The 15,344-nt window shown below is 30.4% G+C and overlaps 1 protein-coding gene across 3 annotated transcripts in view; it reads right to left on the bottom strand.

Annotated features, from left to right (window-relative positions):
• Positions 1-8,597, bottom strand: part of LOC129983999 (uncharacterized) — a 70,080-nt gene extending 61,483 nt beyond the window's left edge. For 2 of the 3 annotated variants that reach the window (XR_008785466.1, XM_056093745.1), the window contains exons 1-2: positions 8,380-8,597; positions 1,723-2,070 (exon numbers count right to left, since the gene is read on the bottom strand). Coding sequence is in view for 2 of the 3 variants with exons in the window: in XM_056093745.1 (XP_055949720.1) it covers positions 1,723-2,070; positions 8,380-8,424 (393 nt within the window). In the remaining variant the exon portion in view is untranslated. The remainder of the gene's footprint in view (positions 1-1,722; positions 2,071-8,379) is intronic. The other variant, XM_056093746.1, reaches the window with a different exon arrangement.
• Positions 8,598-15,344: the final 6,747 nt, after the last annotated feature.

The following is a 15,344-nucleotide window of genomic DNA, read 5'->3' as shown; positions in this document are numbered from 1 at the left end:
TAACAAAAAAATATTCCAATGCTTTCAAATTAAAGAGAAAAATCAAAAAGACTAAGATCAGAAATCAGAGTATATTAGTGCAGCAGTAGTAAAATATAATTCACAGCGGCCATTATTAAAACAAATCTACTCGATCTACACTTCAATGTTGTAATCCGGATGTCACTAAGGATAACCAATCCTTAAATTCTTTGTAAAGGTTATATCACACAAGCATTCTTAGATAAACTGTTTTAATTAGCAAAATCAGAACACAACTTAAATAAAAAATTTCTCATTAATGCCAATTAATACAGATGATTGTCAAAAATGGAACCAGTGTGATCTTCCAATCCAGCAATTAATTTCAAAATGAATAATCAGATTTCATTTTATTGTTTTTATGCAATCAAACAAAACTTTTAAAAAGACTGTATTTCTTTATTTTTCATTTCTATTTTTTCAAAAAAATATAACAAATAATTTCTATTAATTATTTGCATAGTATATGGATCCAATGTCAGAGTTTATTATTAAAAAAAAAAAAAAAAAAAAAAAAAAAAACTGGAGGAGAAATGAATTAGATTTTATGCACTTTTTGTGAAGCATATGCTCAAAGACTCCAGGCTTAACAAAGGTCCCCTACGAACTTAAAGGAAATAATTTTTCAAGAGATATAATTTTCTAGAGAGAGATTTTCAAGAGATTCAATTTTCTAGAGATTTGTTTTTCAAGATATATATATATATATATCTTTTTCTATGACAATAAATATTTTTGATGCAGAAAATGATCCATATTCAGCAAGTTGGTTCAAATAATTATATCAAAAAGAATGCAAAATTAATATTAACCTCCATTTAACAGTTTTTCTATAAATCTTTAATTGAAAGTTATGTGATATTTTCCTATCAATTTTTTATAGACAAAAATAACTCAAATTGCTTAGTTGTTGAAGATTTAACAAGCAAATCACCAGATTTAAGGGTTTTATACCATATACTTTTTATATAATTTCAAAAATCCCTTATCTTTAAAGATTTTTTTTTTTTAAATATACAACATTTGTGGCAATCTAGAGTACTTGATACTCTAGTATGACACAGGCTTCGAACAAAAAAAAAAAATAAATAAAAAAGCTGAACTTCATAAAACAATGATTTGTGTCAAACATAAATGCCATGAAATAAAATAAGAAAGATTAATCAAACTATAATATGAATAAATTTATACAGAAAGCATCTGTGATAGTAAAAATATTGCAGATTTATTACAAAAAATATAATTAATCTCAAAAAAATAATAAAATTCAATTTTGAAAAGAAAAACAAACAAACAAACAAAAAAAAAAAAACTGAAAGGAAGGCAGCAAGTTTCCACATCAATGTGAGTTAAAAGAATGCATAAACTCTCGAAATGACAGAAATTGCTTATTTGATAATACAGTTTATCTAAATCTGCTAATGTGATAGGGGTAGAATAACAAGTATTAATGCAACAACAACAAAAAATCTTAGATACAAATTATCAAACAAGCAAATTAGTGACTAGGAAATTTTTCTATGCTCTTTTGACACTATCCAAATTCCCATTGACTTATAACATTTTTCAACTAATTATTAAAAAACTGAAGAAAAATTAATCTTTTAAAAGATTTCTATTCTAAAAATACAACAGAACTTTTCAATTAATCCTGAAATTTTACAGAATCCCAACCAAAGAATAAAAATAAAAGCCTCATACTGCATTCTCTTCAAATTTCTTTGCACTATTGACATTTTTCTTTGCTCTTAATTTTCGTTTCCTAAGTTTCTTGCCACTTTTATTATTCTCTTGAACTTTTGTCTCCATCTCCATTTTCTCAGTAGATAATGGGACCTTAGCAGAAATTTTGTAGAATTTTATTCCAGACTTTTTATTAGTTCGACTTCTAACTATCTTTTTAGCGAGGGCTATGTTCAAACATCTTTCAATTTCAATGGCATCAATATTACTGGATTTGTGACTTCTTATGTATTGAAGAATAGCTTCTGATGAAGAACCTCCAGTCTTCTTTAAACTTTTAATTGCATCAATAACCAGATCTGAAACCTTTTTAAATGGAAAGAAATCCTATAAATTTTTCAGCCACTTACAAAACAGAACAATTCAAGTTTTAACTCCTGATATAGAGCAAAAATTATATATAAAATTGTTTTTTTTTTATGAAATTATGAGAAAAATATGCTCTAAGAACTCAAATAATTTTATTCTTTCTATTCAGTAAATATAAAACAACTATGACTGAACCTTGCATTAATCTTAAGCTCTTGTGAGTTCTTCACATTCAATTGAAATATTTTCAACATTTCAAAGACAAGGGATTTTAACTAATGAATTATGTTTGTTTGTTTTTCCATAGCAAAGGCCATGTGAGATATTCTATAATTAATATCTGCATAAATTACTGACAATAAAAGGTATTGATATATTTAAGAAAGTCCTACAAGAGAATGTTTCCAATTACTTCCTTAAACTCTCATTAAGAAAAATCAGTCTTCCTTCCTTATAAATACTTATATAATTTTTAAAAATGCTATCATAAAACTTAACCGAGGAGCCTTAAGCTACTGAGTGAGAAAGAAAATAATTTATTCACTGGGAAAAGATTTACTAATTGAATAAATTGATCTAAAAAATGATTTTAAAAAACCCAAATAATCTATGATAGAAAGACACACAGTCAAAAAAAAAAAAAAGTAAATACACCAATCATTCTGATAAAACTGCTGAAACTTACTGAAGATTATAAAGCTCACATTTGTCTAAATTTGATAGAAAACTAAATTAATATATATATATAAAAATATTAAATATGAGCTTGAGTTTCATTTTTTTTTTTTTTAAATTTCTGGTCAAAGATTGCTAAATGATTACTACTATAATACATTCATTGGCAGATTACTACTATAATACATTCATTGGCACTTCTGCATATTTCTTAAAATTACTCCAGTAATTCATTATATAGACTGTGTCTAAAGTATAACTATTTGTATTACAACTCTCACACGTGTTAATAAAAAATATAGTAATATCATTATGATAAACCATCTTGTGATTAAATTTCTTTAATAGTATTAAGAAAATTAATGAAACCAATAATATTCTTATATTATCTTCCTTTTAATTATTACCAATATTTATTTAATATTTTTGAAAATTTATTGCAAGTACCTTATTAATTTCATTTAATGCACATCTTAATAACACAATAGTTTTTCAAATTGTCATCAATATTAATATTATAACAATAAAAGAACTCCTGGTCTGTCAATAGATTACAAGTTCTATTTAGTGGCAGCATGCTCATTAGGGCTGAAATGCTGCAGTAAAGTCCAAAATTATTTTTTTAAGTTGCATTTTTTTTTTTTTTAAATCTAATATGCTAATTTTCCTTCTCTGAGAGTTTGGTATGATAATCAATGAAAAATGGAAAAACAAAAAATTAAAAACATGAAGGAAAGATGGAAAATAAATCAACAAGCAAGAAAAAAGATAATTAGAGCTAATAATCTGACAGGGCATGAATGCTACTATGCATTCTATTGATTGACTGACCTGAAATCCAAAAATAATGTTTCCTTCCTTTGAATTTAAAAATATCAAATTTCAATTCCACCAGATCTGCCTCAAAATATGGACAATTTCTTTCTTTATTATTCCCCCCCCCCCAATTCGGTATTTTCGGAATATTCAATTTGCTAGGCATTTTTCTTCCTTTTTTTTCAGCTTATAGTCTTTAGCGGTTTATGAATTTCAATTTTATTTCTTGTTGCCTCAACAGAAACATATTTGGTTAACTGAACATTCATTTTTATTAATTAGAGATTACTCTTCGAAAAAGAGGTACCTAAATATTTTTCTAAAATGTTATTCAGATGAAAATTTTTATAAGGAAGGCATAATGGTTATTAATTATTATATTTACAAAAGAATGAACATTGCACATCTTCAAAAAATAGGATTTTTGAATTTGTTTACTAGGTGAAAATTGAATAAAAACATGTCACTCTTTTCCAGATTTAAATACGTTCGTACGTTAATTTCAATAGCAATGAAAATTCCACAGCTAAATTTATCCTAAATATTTTTAGGTAGCTGTAATATTAAAAAAACTGCATTATTTTGTTTCTTATGTTTATTTTACAGTGGGCATAATTCATGGAATGTTGATGGCTTAACTAATCTATATCTTTCTCCAGAAGAAATAAAGCACAAAAATTCTGAAAACCATTAAAAAAATTTAATAGTCTTAAAAATACTTAACAAAAACCTATTTCACATCAGGAATTGAAATTTAAAAATTTAGAATATTAATGGGTTAAGTAGCATCTTTAAAAATTGTTACTTCCTGATAAACCATTCTTGCAGTATAGTTAATTTTTCAGATGATGAGCCACCACTGGTTCTATTATAAGATTTCAATGCATGCATGCCTCAAAAGAAATAAAATCCAATACAAATATATATACAATATAATTCATGTTATTAATAAGCTCCTAAAGAACTGATAACCTATTTATTTATATGGTAATTCCTTCATATTTCAGATAGATCCTCAGTATGATCAACTATATAATGGTTATTAAGAATATTCAACTTTCTATAAAATATTTTATGGGTTTGAAAATCCTAAATGCTGCAGAAATATATAAATGTAAGCATTATTTTATGTGAAGCAGGATACAGTTGTGACCAGCAGTGAAGAGACTTTTTACATTTTAAAATTAATTTTAATATCCTGGAAAAGCATAATTATTTACAAGCAGAGATGCAGACAAGACGTCCGCCACAGCGCAGCACAAAAGCCGAAGTGGGGAAGAAGGGAGAAAATAAATTATCCCTCGCCTTATATAACCTTAGATTTTGATAGGGAAAATATTTCTTCATAGTGCTAATATATAATGAGATTTTGGGAGGGATTTTCGTTACATGCATTGAAGAGGTAGGGGAAACACAGGGAAGATTTTAAAAAAGAATTTGTGTTGTCAGCGGTATTTTGTCTCTTCACGCGGAGTGTGGGAAAGTTAGACTTTTAGATGATTCAGCAATTTAACAAAGCTTCTCTTGAATTAATTAAGTAGAGACAGTGGAATTTGATCACAAAATAAGAGAATATTTTTAGAATGAAGTTACTATGGGCTAAATTAAGATAAAATTTTGGAAATTAATTAAGTTGAAATTAAAGTTTAAAATATCATTATATATATATATATATATATAGCCATGTGTGTGTATAACACGTACCACTTTAAATTGAATCTTATTACAAGTTTCATGCCTCATATTCTTACAAAAAGGTGCAAACATTCTCAATAACTTGATTTTTTAAAAAACCATCTCATCTATAATTTATAACAGAAAAAGCATAACTATTTAACATTTATATGAGGAAATAAATCAAAGTAATATGAAAAGTGAGAAAAGGTTAGCAAATGAATTAATTCGACATAAAAATTTAAGTAAAATATTTAAATTTGAAAATTACCAGAAAAACTTTTTAATATCCAGCACTTATTGATAAATGGAAAAGGGATTCTAATAAGAATCACTACAGTTTAATTTGTTTAGGTTTTAAAAGCTAAACACACCACTATTATTATAAATAGAATTTTTGCTCCATAAATGACTCTAGTATGCTATCAGCATGGACATTTTGAATTATTGTAAAAGTAAAGGATAAATGAATAGAGAGCCCTTATTAACATGCTGACCTGGCAAATGAATTTATACCCATGAATTTTTAAATAAAAAAATATATATCCAATAAATAAAATTACACAAAAGTGCAAGAGTACCATGCAACTAAAATACAGAAATAACCTTCTTCTTGTGTTGCAGCCATACACATTGATTTTAGATAATTTTACTTGTAAGCTCACTCAATTAATATTCACAACATTTTAAATCACTAGCAAGTACTTGTATTTCAAGTGAAAAGGCACATTTAATATAAAATGACTGGATGAAAAAAAATGCAAGCAAATATTTATATTGTTTGTATATAGTAATAAATATTTGAATTTTGAAGTTATAAATTTCATTCAAAAATTTCTAAGAAAAAAAATATTTTTTAAAAATAGCTGCATAAAAATTTCAGTATTTGTGAATAAACTATATGTTACTGGCAAACATTAGTTACAAAATGCCTATTAGCATGTAATCTTTGGTAATTAATAGCTACTATACAATTAATACTCAAGTACCAAGACTTTTCATATGCCAAAGAACTAAATATATAATATGATTTAACATTTCTTATTTTATAATAGATTGCTACTTAGATGCTTAAAAATGTTTATTAAAAATGTTAAAATTCAGAACTTCAAACAACACATGTAAATAGAAACAAAAAAAAAATTAAAAGACTGATAATTAATTTTTATTTTCATTAACTTTATTCCACTACACACACACACACAAAAAAAAAAAGAGCATATAAGGAATCCCAATTTGAAAATGATAAAAATGAGAATTCAATAGCAAAATAGCAAGCCTGGGGAAAAAATTATCATAGTTGTAAAAATTTTTGTTAAGATAACTTTATAAAGAATGCATTTTCATAAACTTGTAAAATTGTCAATAAATAATTACAATAAGGCAGATTTAAAAATAAATATAATGCCAAAAATTAATAAACTATATTCTTCAGGTGATGTTTTGCCTGATCAGAAACGAGCAGCATTGCAAAAATATTTCACAAGTGAATATATTTAAAATACAACTTTTAAATAACACCACTGCTTCAAAATTTCCAACATTTTTTAAAGTAATATTTTAGAAAATTATAAATATATATATATACACACACACACACATATATATATATATATATATATTGAAAAATTAGCTCTTTTAACATTATCAAAATGAAAGAGAGTAATGAGCGATCTCTAAAGTGAGAATTTCTGTTAGGATAGCATGAAAGCCAAAATACAATGAATAAAGAGAAAAAAAATTACCTAACTAACATATAAAACACCACACACAGGCCTTATGGGGGAAGGAGAAAAAAAAGGGAAACGAAAGTATCACATAATTGGCTGTATGCCAAATCTGGATTGCAATTAAACTACAGCCAAACTTAATGGAAGAAATCTTTGATTTTCACCTTCCACTATTGCACAGTAGTCAAATTTTAATACAATTAAAGACAATTTGGTGGTCAGCAACAACGAATCTCTTATTTATTCCATTCATTTTCTATCTGCTTTACTTGTTTTTATTATCTCTTCCATTTTTTAAAAATTAAATTCCTAATATTGCAAAATAACCAAACAAAAGCAAAAATATAAAAGAAATCTAATTTCAAAAAATGTTACAGATTTGTTACCCTAATCCAAATAGATTAGACATAATGCAGAGTCACAGATTCCTGATAACACAATTGCTTAAGGTCAGTAAGCTAAGAGGGAGTCACAAGTAGATTAATTAAGACACATTATTTTCCTAATTGCCAAAGAAAAAATTTATAATATAAATAAATTCATTTATAAAATATTAAAGTATTAATATTTTATATTAATAACCAGTTATATTTTAACCAGTCAGTCACCAGTTATATTTTATCAAATATAACACCAGTTATATTTTATCAAATATAACTGGTTAGATTCCTATATGATTAATTACATTCATTTTATTAGAATATTTATAAACATCAAATATATGCTTCTATAATATTGTGTGTCATTTTAATTGAAGAAAAAAGGATAATCTAAAATAAAACATTAAAATGTATTGAATCCAGTTTATTGAAAGACAGCCTCAAAATGTGCCATTTCAAGGTTTGTAAAGTACCTATATACACCACAGATAATGTGAGCAAGGAACTATTAATTTTCCACCATTTGAAAATCTCCACATATGTCCAATAAATTCATTCATGAATACTATTTATACTTATATATAAGCAATTAAAAACTGATCATTTGGCATGTGTGGTTTTCCTTGATTCTAGCATGGAATCATGCAGTGCAAACTTTAGATATCAAAGAATTGCCGAAATATGATCAGGATAAGGTTAGTATAAATTAAGTAAAACAAGATAATCGAAGTTAGGCTATTGCTAAGGCGAAAAATATTCTAACCAAACCTATCAAAATTCACCACCCAAGTATTGATTCCTCTGTGTAGAAGAACGGACTGCGTCATTCAGTCCGCTAAACTTTAAGAAAATACAATTAAAGAATCCAAATGTTATAGAAAAAAAAAATGATTAGAAACAGCAAAATCTATATTAAAAAATGCAGCGAATTTTGGATAAATATAATTTAAATACAATCTTCTTTTTTATTTGATATACTTTGAAAAAGTTGTATCAACCTCATTTTATTTTTAAAAAAAATACGATAATACCTCTTCATTAGACTGTGATTTGGATAATTTCTGATCAGAAGACATTATTATATTTCAGATTCTTTTATTTAATATATAAAAAGAGAAAAAACTGCATCAATTGAAAATAAGTTTTTCATAGCTTATTTTCAATGATAAAACTGATTTTTACTTTTAAAAAAATAATTCTTTTATGTATTGTTTACTATTAAAACAACGTGAGACAACCATTTCGGTGTGTTGAGCTGTTTTCAAACTGTTTGAATTTCTTGAATTTTGAATACTGCAACAACAAATCCAAAGCTCTCTAAATTTCATGTTGGCGTGCGCAAGTTTTTCTGATACCGTTAGAAATGCATAATCCCTGATTTCTGGAATAACAAATAATTTTTCTATTATTATTTTTAAATATCTGCTATTTCAATCATAATAAAATATCGTGCACGTATAATAAATCGCTTGCAGGATCACGCAACTTAAACAGTGACGTCGTTTTGATGAAAGCAGGTCCACCACAGTACTCCCCCCTCTGGAATGCAGCAGGCACTGGATTAGAGATAACGAGGATTAAAGCGTACTCGACAGCCAAATCTGGTTACACAAGGTGGTGGAGCTGTATTCGAAGGTAACTCAGGAGTCGACAAAGAAGGTTCAAGTACTGACTGCTTTGAAGATGGAACTGCGGCTGATGATGGTGATATGATTGGTGCAGGTGACTGATGTAATTTTCGAAGAACGCAGGCTTCACACGATTAATGCTGATCGTGGATTCTTTACCGTTCTTCTCAATTGTAAAAGTTTTATCAGTACGTCTGAGTACACAGTAAGGGCCATCATATGGTGTTTGCAAGGGTTTCTTAATTGCATCATGGCGCACGAACACATGACTGCAAGACTCTAAAGCCGGATCTATAAATACTTTTTTATTATCGTGAGATGCAGCTGGTGCAGGTTTCAGTTGCTCCATCACAGTTCGTAAATTTCTTAAAAAATCGTGAGGTTCGACGTTAAGTGAAGGGGTCTCAAAAAATTCCGTAGGTAGTCTCAGGGTTGAGCTATAAACCAATTCTGCTGATGTGCACCGCATATCCTCCTTTAATGCCGTTCGGAGTCCAAGTAAAACAAGTGGAATGGATTCAGTCCATTTCGTGGGTGCGTGAGATCTGAGACTTTGCTTTAAAGAACGATGAAATCGCTCAACAATTCCATTGCTAGATGGGTGATAAGGAGTTGTTCTGATCTTTTGGACACCCAGAAGTTTGATCAGCAAGGAAAACAAATTGCTTTCGAATTGTCGTCCCTGATCCGTCTTGATGACTGAAGGTAAACCGAAGCGTGAGATCCACTGACCAATGAATGCGCGCGCAATGGTTTCGGCAGAAATGTCAGAGATGGGAACTGCTTCAGGCCATCGTGTGAAACGGTCTATACAGGTTAGTAAGTATTCACAGTTATTTGAAGGTGGAAGAGGTCCTACGATATCACGATGAACATGACTAAATCTCGCAGAAGGCAGATGGAAAGATTTCAGGGGACTATTGGTGTGTCGAATTACCTTGCATTTTTGACAATTTTGACATGATCGAGTCCAATTTGAAATGTCTTTTTGCATAGATGGCCATACGAATCTCTCCGAAATAAGACGTTTAGTTGCATGGATACTTGGATGAGACAGATTGTGCAAAGATTGGAAAATTATCTTTCTGAAACTCTCTGGTACATAAGGTCTGACTATGTCTTTCCTGACGTCACAGTAGCGTTTCAATGAAGTAGGATCAGTCGAGAGAGGTTTTAAAACAAGTGACATTTCATTCTTTGATAAAATTGTTTGGAGTTCTGCATCAGAAGCTTGTGCAATTACCAAAAAATCAACTTTTGGTAATTGCACGCCACTAATTCTGGACAATGTGATGGCAACTATATTTTTTGAACCCGATATGTGCCTAATATCAGTGCTGAACTGAGATATGAAATCGAGATATTTTAGCTGTCTTGGAGAAGAAGAATCTGATTTTTTAGTAAAAGCAAATGTTAGAAGTCGTGATCAGTAAATGTTATGAAATTTTGACCTTCCAATAAGTATCAGAGAGGTTTAAGGGTTGCATATATCGCCAAAAGCTCCCTATCATGCGTACTATATTTACGTTCTGAAGGTGAAAGTTTTCGCGAATAAAATGCAAGTGGTTTTTGACCATCGGATGTAGCAGTATGAAGGACGGCTCCAATAGCTAAGTCGACCATGATGGATAGTTGCTTATTAGGTTCATGGAAAGTAAGAGTAGCTGCGTTAGCAATATCAGCTTTGCATTTCTCAAAAGTTTCCAAAGAGATGTCTGTCCAAGGAACAGATCGCTTATCGTTCTTTGTCGAATTTTTAAAAAGTTCATGTAAACTAGCTTGTGTTTGCGCGGCATTAGGCAAAAAACGACGATAAAAATTAAGCATTGCCAAAAAACGCTTAAGCTCAGTAATAGTTTGAGGTTTGGGAAATTGAGAAATAGCCTTAACCTTCTCTAGTAGAGGTTTGACACCTTCGGATGTGATCAGACATCCCAAAAACTTTATTGACGGTTGTCCAAGAACACATTTCAAAGGGTTGAGTTTTAAGCCATGCTGAGAAAATCGCTCAAATACTTGCTTTAAATGGTGTTTATGTTCTTCTACGTTATTCGATGCAATTAGTGCATCATCAAAATACGGCACACAGAAATCAAAGTTAGACAAAACTTGATGGATATAGCGTTGAAAAGTTTGGCCTGCGTTTCGTAAGCCAAAGGGCATAAAAACATATTCGAAAAGACCAAATGGAGTTGTAATAGCTGTTTTTGGTATGTCAGCCGGATTAACCGGAATTTGGTGATAAGCCCTCATCAAATCTAGGGTGGAAAAAATGGTCTTATTTGATAAATGGGATAAAATTTGAGTGCAATCTTGGATATGAGGTACCTGATACCTATCAGGAATGGTAATTGCATTCAAACGACGGTAGTCACCACAGGGTCTCCATTAGTCGTTAGATTTTTTTACAATGTGTAGAGGACTTGTCCAAGAGCTGCTAGAAGGGCGCACAATCCCTTGAGACATTAAAAATTCAAATTCCTGACGTACTATTTTAAGCAACTCGGGAGATAAGCGACGAGGTCTTGAAAATACTGGTTGGCCAGTTGATTCAATAAAATGATGGATTTTAGTGGGCTTATTGTTTTTCGTTGGCTGAGAGGGATTGGTGAGTTCCGGAAATTGAGATAAAATTCCGTAAAACTCTGAATCACCAAGCAATATTGATATACCAGACGTTAGTGATTTAGTGCTTGTGTATTTGCCTTGCGTAATTAATTTAGTTATGCCATCAATCAAACAGCCATTTTTAACATCCACCAAAAGATTGTAGTGTTTCAAGAAGTCAATACCGATTATTGGTTGATTAACATTTGCAATTATAAAAGGCCAAGTAAAAGTTCGACGCAAATTCAAATCTAGAGTCAGGTGCCTTCGACCAAAAGTCGGTATTTTTGTACCATTAGCGGCTATAAGAAGTAATTCATTTGAGGGAGCGGCTTTTGGAGCATAATGTTTCGGCAAAACTGACACATCTGCCCCAGTATCCACTAAAAAATTCAATGCACTATTTTTATCGGCCAAAATGATTCGATTTATGAAGCGATCGTTTCCAAGGTCAGTGGGCGATCGCTCATTTAGTTTTCCTTAGAATTGTAAGAGCAAGGTAAATTACATTTTTTTGCATTTTTGTCAAAATTAGTATAATAAAAGCAGATGCCATTTGAAGGTTCTTTATATTTCCGGAACCGGTCTCGAGAGCGGCTGCGTCCGTAGCTAAACTGTCTATTCCTACTTGGCGAACGTGTTTGGCGTATTGTTGAAGTGAGCTCGCCAACCAATGTAGTTAGCTGAGCGACTTGCTGCTCAAGTTGAGTAACTCGGGTGTCAGAAGTTGTAGGTGTAGCCTTAACTGTATTAATATTTGAATGGCATGTCAAATCACTAATTTTATCTGCGATGGATGCCAGACCACCCAAATCTTCTCCCAAAGCAGCTAAGATCGTTTGAGTGCCGTTTGGAAGTCTACCTAGCCAAAGAGATTTCAATAGTGGTTCGCCAACAGTCTCACCAGCCAAGGCCTTCATGCGTGTAAACAATTGAGATGGTCTCTGGTCGCCAAGCTCCAATCCTTGCAAGAGTGTACGAATTTTTGAAGCTTCACTTTCGGAATGTAATTCAATCAAACGTTTTTTTAAAATAGTATATTTATCATTATTGGCGGTTTCAAGATTATGTCACTAACAGAATTTAAAATATCAGAATCAACTGCAGAAATAACATAATTAAATTTGGTATCATCAGCAGTAATTCTGGCCAAGACAAATTGTGCCTCGAGCTGTACAAACCATAATGCAGGATTAGCCTTCCAAAAAGGCGGTAATTTGATGAAAGCAGGTCCACCACAAGTGCATTGTGAAATGTGAATATCGGAAAGTCAAGATCACCCTTATGAATTGATATGCAATACAATGATACGATAATTCTATGAATAACCGGTGCGTTCACTTTTTTCCGTTCAAGGGACTTTCCCTATGCATGATTGAACTCCTGTTCGAGAGCTTCCATTGGACAGATCGTATCGATTGTTACTTTCTATCGTGATCCAAGACCTGAAATCGAAATATCACCAGTAAGATCGTATCAAGGATTTGAATCATGCCCCTCTTTGAAAAGTATTGATCACTGGTATTTGTGACGTTTTGATATTTGTTACGTAATAACTGCTCGTAAAATATTCGTCATCCCTAGATACCGTTTCTAATTTTAGTAAATTATCCAGAGTATTTCGTTTCTTTCGAAAGCAGATCTGGAATGCAGATTACCAGTTTTTCTTTTCTAAGAAGTATTCTGCTTTATCACTAATCTTACGCTCCAATAGCTCACTAGGCAACTTGTTAAGGGTGCCGTATACACGCCACCTACGATTTTCAAACGTAATGTTATCATAAGAAGAAAATATTTCGAACTTTTTTCGTTTGCTATTGCTGTTTCTTATTTATGAAATCAGCTGCCATCGGTCGAAGAAATAAAAACACAGATTTCTACCAAAGGATTTTTTTTGTGACTTCTCATAATATTTTTAAATATTTATTAAAAGTCGCAAAATTCAACTTCACACATTTAAACAACTTTAGAAAAAATACTATCATAAATAAAATAAAATAACAAAACAGAAACATCCATTTTAATAATTACTTTCCGACGCATATTTTCATTTAAAAAATGTATAAAAGCAGAATTTTAGACATAATATTTAAAAAATATTCTGCGCTTTTCTCCACAATCCTTTAATCCAGCCCTTTTTGCGGAGGAAAAAGTAAACCCACCCTCTTACCACTGATTGATGGTGGAGTGGAAGTTAGCAGTCTGGTTTTCAGTACATTTTAAAATCTTCCCCACAGCAACTAAATTCTTTTTTTTTTGTCTGCTATCCCAATTGTGGACATCTGGACCCTCCCAATGCACATATATATCTACGAGTGCTACCGCATCAAGCTAATAAACTTGTTCTATTCCGATTTTATTTACTTACTTTTATATATAATTGTATTTAAATTATTTTTCTTACTCACCTTTTTAAAATATCGAGAGAAATAATTTATTAAATATTTTAATATAATGAAAATTTTAAACAACGTTGTCCCGCATCGTAGGTAAATAAATAAATGTATCATCTTATTGTTGATTTCAGTATTGCAAAATTCCTTTTTCGTATGGGAAGAAGGGCAAAAATTATTTGATTGTGCATACTTGTGTAGTTTTAACTTAATTCCAGGGCATCGCAATAAAAGAAATTTCCCTAAATATGCTTGTTGGGGAGGGGAAAAAGGGCTCTTTATTGCAATTAATTATTTTACATCGATCGCAGAAGAACTTTGAAAGAAATTATATCATCAGAACAGGAGTTTCATAAAAGGCATCAGTAACTCATAATTTCGAATTTAGTTGTTCGATGTAGAAGCTGCGGCGTTTGAAAAGGCAATCACTAAACAAAAAAAGCAGTTTCTTGTGGAGAGAGAAATATAACGGTTACCGGAATTCCACAAGACATAAAGATTCAAAATGCATCACCACTTTTAATTTTGAATTTACCTTTTCATTTAAACAAGAGTTAAATCGGAAAACAAAATCGGAAGTTTTAAAGTTAATTAAAGTACGCGATGTTTGCTCAACTAAATATTAACCTCTGGAGAAGTTTTGACTGCCGAAATGCAAGAATTTCAAAGAAATTGCATAGATGTAAATTAATGAACTGGAGTGAACATTTTCAGAATTGGTCTAATTTTAGGATTATAGAGTTCTCAACAAAGCGCGAAATGAATCAATATAGCAGTTCATAAGTTATCTATACGTGCGCAAGTTCAAGTCTTAACTCGGTTCAGATTTGCATCGATTGTGCTCAGATTTCGGAGGCTTTTTGACCGCTGGAAAATTCTCTAATACTTGATTATATATGGTTCTTGGTCTCTTGCTAAAACCTGGAATGTATGGACAATATGGTAGTAATTGTAACAAAACATTGCGAATGTAGGATAAATTTTTAAAAAATGGATGGACTTTTTTTATATGATATTAAAAACAAATTTAATTTTGAGATCAATATGTTTGATTTTGCGATATGCATAAAAAAGGAGTGTCAATGATTTTCATAAATTTTCTATCTTAAAAGACCCCAAATATCACACATATATATTTTAATTTCAGTAATTGATGCATTTTTTTGTGAATACTTCGTTTATATAATATTCTGTTTATGTGATCTGATAAATAGGTTTATCTAACTATAGAATTTCTATATCTTCCAAATAACGATTATCATTACTTTCTTGTATATGAAGTATAGATGAAATATAGTAATCATCAAAAAATTCGGACACGAGATTTCGACGAGTCTCCACACAGTAATACCGATCCCGAGTTAAGTT

The sequence above is a fragment of the Argiope bruennichi genome, chromosome 9 (genome assembly GCF_947563725.1).
Source record: "Argiope bruennichi chromosome 9, qqArgBrue1.1, whole genome shotgun sequence".
Taxonomy (NCBI): Eukaryota; Metazoa; Arthropoda; class Arachnida; order Araneae; family Araneidae; genus Argiope; species Argiope bruennichi.
Note: the sequence above shows the minus strand (reverse complement) of the source record. Positions and strands in the feature narration are given on the sequence as shown.